The sequence below is a fragment of the Oratosquilla oratoria genome, chromosome 36, assembly GCF_046742065.1.
Source record: "Oratosquilla oratoria isolate Oo_2021 chromosome 36, ASM4674206v1, whole genome shotgun sequence".
Taxonomy (NCBI): domain Eukaryota; kingdom Metazoa; phylum Arthropoda; class Malacostraca; order Stomatopoda; family Squillidae; genus Oratosquilla; species Oratosquilla oratoria.
In genome coordinates, this window is record NC_134812.1 from 42051573 (window position 1) to 42059072 (window position 7500).

A 7500-nucleotide genomic window follows, 5' to 3' on the forward strand; every position below is an offset into this window, starting at 1 on the left:
TTTTTTTTTTTTTTTTTTTTTTTTCGTTTCCACAGCGACTCGCTTGTAGGATTTGTCCACGAGTCACTTGTAGGCTTAATGCGATCACCCGTGTGTGTGTGTGTGTGTGTGTGTGTGTGTGTGTGTGTGTGTGTGTGTGTGTGTAAGTATAAATGGGTCAGAGGAAGGAAGGAAGGGAAGGGAGAGGAGTAGGGAAGGTCTCGCTGGGACTTATCAAAGAACCGATACCATATCAAAAATAGTTTCCTCGTATAATCCTTTCTCTTTCCTCCCACAGGCGCTGACGACGTCTTCCGCCGAGTTCGATGAGGATAAGCCCCGGAAGACCCCAAAGAAGGAAAGACCCGGCGAAGAGAAGTTGGAGAAGGAGGAGGAAGAGGCGGAGGCGCAGGATCTGAAGAAGACGGACACGAAGAGGAAGAAGAAGAGGAAGAAAAAGATGAGCCTAGATGAGTCAGAAGGACTATCGCCCTTGCCAAAGAATCGTAGCGATTCCCGCGATCCTGGAGAAGTGGGACGCGAAGAGGAGGAGGACAAGGAGGAACAGGCTGATGGAGAACAGGACGAATTCAAAGAGCTGAGGCGAAAGGTGAAGGAGGTGGAAGGACGCGTGAAGAGGAGCGGGTTGGTTACCGGAGGAGGAACCTTCGTGTGGGTGGACAGCATCCTCGTCAAAGTAAGTTTCCTCAGAAGAGCTTTGCACATGTTGTTTAGGTCTTCGTTAAGGTGCCCCCTTCTGTTCTGGCTAATACTTGACGTTAGTTTTCAGTAGAGGTGAGGCTCGATCTGTCGAGGCCTCGTTCGAATAACCCCCTTAGCTGAATAATAGAACTGTTTGGCTTTAACTAGGACAAGAATGTATGAAAGTACTTTTTTTTTTTTGGGGGGGGGGAGTGAAGTGTCACTCCCACGGGCTTTGTTTGAGCCCGTCAACCTGTTGAAGGAGTTATGCTGTCATTTTTTACACACACACACACACACACACACACACACGACTCATGGCGCAGTTAGTAGAGTTGTCGGACGCTACTACGGAGTTCCGGGTTCGAATCCCGCCCAGGGCTGAAATAATTTCAGTATCGCTGCACTCCGGGGTGTTACTCCAACTCTCGTGGGCGGGGGAGTTGGGTGTGTGTGTGCGTGTAAGATGACAGCATTACCTATAGATCGGTCATGTACGAACTCTGAGCTCTCTTTTCCGGGAGGGAAATAGCTGTCGATCACGAGTCCAACACATGATCCAAAGACCATGGTGAATCACACAAACACACTTACACACATTTTTCTCGTGATCACAATGGATCTGCTTCTGTCCCCAAAGTTTGCCACCCTTGGTCCGCATATTATTTTCTCCTTACTTAAGTTCCTCGCCCTTTGTCACCTTAAATATGTATTTATCTACCGCTCAATGATATCGTGCGATACTGACGAGGTTTTTGCCTGCGTGATTCCAGTCTATCCAGGAAGGCTGCTGGCTCCTGCTGGACGGTGTCAACGCCTGCTCGGCCTCGGTCCTGGACCGCCTCAACGGGCTTCTGGAGCCCGGGGGTGCCCTGACCATGCAAGAGCGGGGAGCCGTCGGAGGTGAGGTCCCCACGATCCGGCCCCACCCTGACTTCCGCCTCATACTCGCCCTCGACCCCCGCCACGGGGAGATCTCCAGGTGAGTCAAGGTCCAGGTTCACTCAGGTTCTTGCAGACTGAAATAGTGCCCGTTCCAGTTCCAGAGATTCTTTCAAGATGGCCAAAACTGCATGGGGATTAAAATCCAGTTTTGAAGTTCTTATTACAGTGTCCCCAAAAATCATTGCGAAACTGTTCTGAAAGAGTTGCCGTGGTAGTTTTATCTTTATTTCAGTTCCAGAGATTATTCTGGACTGGCTAAGTGAGGGCAATTCTTAAACCGTCCTAATGGTTGTGAGGGGAATATTAAGTAAATATGACCAGGCTACTTGTGTGTTATTTATGTGTCAACATCAAACATATTTTCCTCCGCTTCTCCTTAAAATTAATTGGATAAGTGATATATATTCTCCTTAAAGTTAACTGGATAAGTGCTATATATTTGTGTCGAAATTCTGAATGCAGGTTGTCTTACTTCCACATTAAGACAGTTTACGGTAAGTGGAGATTTTGTGTGTGTGTGTGTGTATGTGTGAAATGATTTCAAGTACAGTCTGATCCACATCCACACGGAGATTGTCATGTGGTCGTTTGGGAGACTGGTTCCACGTGGAAGTAGAGTAGTATGTACATGTACAAGTACGCGCGCGCGCGTGTGTGTGTGTGTGTGTGTGTGTGTGTGTGTGTGTGTGTCTGTGTGTGTGTGTATTTCACCAAGTTGTATTTACCTAGTTGTATTTTACGGGAGGAGAGCTATGTTCGTAGTGACCCGCTTTTGTATCTCTCCGCATCCAGTTTCTTCTTAAAATCTGTTTCCCCGTTTAGTTTGTTCCAGACATCAATCACTCTGTGTGGGAAGCTATTCTTTTTCAAATCTCCTCTGTAACTGTCCTTCTGTGTGTGTGAGAGAGAGAGAGGGAGAGAAGCATAAGAGTGAGTGGGATTACTGAAATATTGCTCCAGTTCTTGAGTTACCTGCAATAACATTGCCACCTCACCCCTAGTTCTCCCCCTCCCCCTCCCCCCTCCTCCGTCTAAGCCCCCCCTTCCTCACTCCTTCCCCCATTCACCCGCCCCCCATACCTGGCTTACCCCCAAAAAGTCACCTTTTCCCCATTCCACCCCTTCCTTTCTTTCATCACTTTCTTCCTCTTCCCTTCCTTTCTTCATCCCTACTTCTTTTCTCCCGTCCTCCCCCTTTCTCCTTCCTCCTCCTTCCTTCTTTCCTTCCTCCCTTCCTTCCTTCTCTCCTTCCTTCCTTCCTTCTCTCCTTCCTTCCTTCCTTCCCTCCTTCTTTCTTCCTCTTTCTTGTTTTTTCTCCCTTCTTCCCTACACTCTCATTCCTTCCTTCTTCCTTCCGACTTCTTTCTTCCTTCCTTCTTCCCTTTCTTTTTTCTTCCTTTACACCTTAATTCCTTCCTTCCCTCCCTCCTTCCCACTTTTCTTCTTACTTTCCTTCCTTCCCTCTCACACCTTTCCTCTCATACATACTTCCTTCCTTCATCCCATCTTTTCTTCCTACCTCCCTCAAATCTCCACGCAAAAGGGGTAATACTGATCACTTAGTCTTCTACCGTCTGTCTGCTCTACTGTCCTTAAATCTCCTCTTTTACATATGACTCCACCTTTTCGATGCATATTGTTCGAAAGGACAGAAGCGCTGGTTATTGCGACGAAATGCTAATCCTACTTCCTCTCTCCTTTCCTTCCTTTCCCTTCCTTACCTCCTTTCCTCCCTCCCTCCATCCTTCCTTCCTTCCTTACATTGTATCCTTGCACAACCCTATGTTTGACGCTAGCATCCAGGGTGACAACCTGTAAGAGTTGCCAACACAGGCACTTCCTGTTTATTGGCAACTCCAGTATTGAATCTCCTACGATCGCACGTCGGACAGTCTGTACACCTGCGTGGCTCCAAAACGGAGCTCTCGCAGGTCGTTGTTAATACAGATATATTTTATATCCAAAGGGTTTTATTACCCTCTCTGTGTATAGGCAAGTATACACGATCCCTCCTCCTTATCCTTTCATTCTTCCTTCCTTCTTTCCATCATCTTCCCCCCTCCCCTCCTGTCTTTATTTTCTTCATTCATCGTTCATTTCTTCCCGCCCTATACGACGGCCCTTCTCTTACTCTTCCTCGCCTCCGCTCTTTCCTCAGGGCCATGAGGAACCGCGGCCTCGAGATCTTCATGCCGGGGGGCCGGTGGGAATCCCCGCAGGACCTGCGCAATGTCATGCTCCTCAGGGGCGCTGTGGGGGCGAACGGAGGCCTCGGCGGGGGCGCAGGTGGACCTCTGGCTCAACACGCCCTCTTGGGGGCGCACAACGCCGTCGCACAACTCCTGCCAAGTAAGTGGTCGGTGTGTTAGTATTGTAAAAAATATGTACGTATTTGCATGCGTTTGCGTGCACACGCAAAACACACACATACACACACACTCACGCACACACACACACACACACATACACACCCATACACACACACTCACGCACACACACACACTCACGCACACACACACACACACACACACACACACACACACACACACACACCCTCGTGGCGCTGTGCTTAGAGTTCTCGCCTGCCACTACGGCGGTCCGGGTTCGACTCCCCCCCCCCCAGGGCTGAAATAATTTCAGTATCGCTACGCTGCGGGGTGTTACTCCAACTCTCGTGGGCGGGGAGTTGTGTGTATGTGTTTGCCTAAGGTGACAGTATTACACATAGATCGGTCATACGAGCTCAGAGCTCTCTTCCGGGAGGTCAATAGCTGTCGATCAACCAACACGTGATCCAAGACCATGTTGAATCACACACACGCGCAAACAATATTCAATTATTTCTAGTCTGTTTAGCACCAGTGCCACATTATATTCCTAACCAGTCATGACTTCCTAAACACCTTCACGTCACCAAGACCCGCTCGCAGCGCCCTAATCTAAACGCCCCCTGCCCGGTGGCTTCCGCTCTTCGCAGGTTACCAACAGCCAGGCATCGGTGACCTCACCCTGGCCGCTTCCGTCAGTGCTCAGCTCTTGAGCGCCGGGAAGGACCTGCAGCACGCCCTCAGCGACGCCCTTCACCTCGTCTACGTCAGGTAGGTATTGAAGATGGCGCGGCATTTCAGGTTAGGTTAGACGTGGGGGACTTTGACTTGTTCATCTTCTTCGTCACCGAAATGGGTTTCGTGTGTAATGGCATGGCTGCAGTCAGGATAAAAGAGATTACCATCCTGTGTGGATGGGCTAGTCGAGGTAGGTTGTTGTCGCTGCGTATGCAAGTGGCTTCCAAGGACGTGAATCGATGAAGCTAACGGCAACAATCAGAGGAAAAGGAGGAGTCTTGCCCAGCACGAAAGGGTGTTTTTTACTTGTGGGATCGGCCCCCGTGGTACGAATTTGCCAGCACCTAGAGTGCCGGAAACAGCCAACGGTCGAACTCGCACCACTCTGAGAGACCATGTCCATCTGGTCTCAAGGCTGCCTAAGAGGTTTGGTCAGATCCGACCAGATTGAGTCGTTTACGTCTTGATGTTGATGTGTTGGATCCGACCAGGCATGAAAACCAAATTGTACTGTGGATGGGCTACCGTGGTTGAGATCCAGGACTCCGAGTGCCAGCCCTGGGCAGCACCAGCATCCCCTTCAGGAGACTGGGCCGGTTTCACCATTCAGACAACAGTGTGTGTGCGTGTGTGTGTGTGTGTGTGTGTGTGTTTGTTTTAGGGGTGAAGATGTAGATGTAGAGGGAGTGAGGAATAGAAATATCGTCAGGTGATACAGCACCGGGAATGACTGCGTCTTCGGTTGGGCCCGTACCCTGTTTCTCCCTTCCATGCTCATTTCTCTCTCTCTCTCTCGCTCTCTCCTCTCTCTCGCTCTCTCCTCTCTCTCGCTCTCTCCTCTCTCTCTCTCCCTCCCTCCCTCCCTCCCTCCCTCCTTCCTATCTCTTCTATCTCTCTCTCCCCTCTCTCTCCTCTCTCTCCTCTTTCTCTCTCCTCTTTCTCTCTCCTCTCTCCCTCCCTCCCTCCCTCCCTCCCTCCCTCCTATCTCTCTTCTATCTCTCTCCTCTCTCTCTCCTCTCTCTCTCTCTCTCTCTCTCTCTCTCTCTCTCTCTCTTTCCCTCCCTCGCTCCCTCTCTCTCTCTCTCTCTCTCTCTCTCTCTCTCTCTCTCTCCTCTCTCTCTCTCTCCTTCCCTCCCTCCTTCCTTCCTATCTCTCCTCTATCTCTCTCTCCCCTCTCTCTCTCTCTCTCTCCTCTCTCTCTCTCTCCTCTTTCTCTCTCTCCTCCTCTCCTCTCCTCTCTCTTCTCTCTCTCTCTCTCTCTCTCCTCTCTCTCTCTCTCTCTCTCTCTCTCTCTCTCTCTCTCTCTCTCTCTCTTTCTCTCCCTCTCTCCCTCCCTCTCTCTCTCTCTCTCTCTCTCTCTCTCTCTCTCTCTCTCTCTCTCTCTCTGTTAACCTCTGTCGTATCTCTCCTACTCAACGGTTGTCACATCATGGGAGGCAGGCAGGCAGGCATGCGTGCGTCCGTGAGTAATGCCACTCAGGGGAGAACGTAATAATCGTGAAATGTAATTGTTATGTAATATCATTTGCATAATGTAGTTATGTGGTTTAATTGTACAGATGTAATCATGCCATCGTCGCACGAAATGGAATTGTTTAATGTTTTAGTGCGGAGTATTTTTATGTAAACACTTATATTGAAATTGATAGTTTGAAATAACAATTTTCTTCAGTGGAATACATGAAATCATGTACAGTGTGGGCCATGTTAATCATTAGGTCCTTCGGAGGACTTGCAGTTAACAATGGACTTTTTTAAGAGGTTTAAAGAATTTTAGGGGAGAACGTATCTGTGCTTTGGTCATTTCGTTAGTGTATTACTTCGAAGTAAAAGAGATGACATTTTGCTATGCATATAATTTTGCCGAATACTTGTACATTTATGTTAAGGGCGTTTAATTGTTATAGTGAATACCCCACGTTATTAAGGAGTAAGGGTTTGGTATATTATATATATATGTATATATATATGTATATGTATGTATATATTTATATATATATATACTGTTCAACTTATACATGGATGGGGTGGTGCGAGAGGTGAATCCTAGGGTAGTGAGTCAGGGATTGGAGATGGTTAAAGAAAATGGAGAAAAGTGGGAGGTGAGCCAGCTGTTGTTTGCGGACGACACTGCGCTTGTGGCAGGGTCAGAGGAGGGATTGAGGAAGCTGGTGGCAGAGTTTGGGAGAGTATGTGATAGAAGAAAGCTAAAGATAAATGTGGGTAAAAGTAAGGTGATGAGATGTACAAGGGGTGAAAGTGGCAGTAGACTGGAAGTGAACATTAAGGGAGAGCGACTGGAGGAAGTGGATAGTTTTAGATACTTGGGTGCAAGTGTAGCAGGAAAAGGTGGAGTGAAGGTGGAGGTAGAATGTAGATTGAGAGAAGCGAGTAAATGCCTTGGTGGTTTAAAGAGTGTTATGAGGAATAGACATTTGGTAATGGATGCGAAGAGGAGACTGTATGAAGGAGTGATTGTGCCAACAGCACTGTATGGGGCAGAAACGTGGAACATAAGAGAAGAAGAGAGAAGGAGTTTGAATGTGTTTGAGATGAGGTGTCTGAGAAGTATGGTGGGGGTTACTAGGCTAGATAGGGTGAGAAATGAGGAGGTGAGGAGGAGAACAGGGGTGAAAAAGGATTTGGGAGATAGGGTTGATGAAAGAATATTAGGATGGTTTGGACACATGGAAAGAATGAGTGAAGAAAGACTAGTAAAAGAGGTATGGAAGGCAGATGTGGAGGGAGTGAACATGAGGGGACGTCCTAGGATGAGGTGGATGGATGGGGTGAAGGGGGCTTTGGGGAA

The 7500-nt window shown here is 48.4% G+C and overlaps 1 protein-coding gene across 2 annotated transcripts in view; it reads left to right on the top strand.

Annotated features, from left to right (window-relative positions):
* LOC143018983 (midasin) overlaps nucleotides 1–7500 on the top strand; it is a 485776-nt gene that overhangs the window by 424509 nt on the left and 53767 nt on the right. The window contains exons 25-28 of one of the 2 annotated variants that reach the window (XM_076174672.1): nucleotides 278–676; nucleotides 1455–1663; nucleotides 3785–3975; nucleotides 4604–4724. In XM_076174672.1, the coding sequence (XP_076030787.1) occupies nucleotides 278–676; nucleotides 1455–1663; nucleotides 3785–3975; nucleotides 4604–4724 (920 nt within the window). Of the gene's footprint in view, nucleotides 1–274; nucleotides 677–1454; nucleotides 1664–3784; nucleotides 3976–4603; nucleotides 4725–7500 lie in introns of both variants that reach the window. The other variant, XM_076174673.1, reaches the window with a different exon arrangement.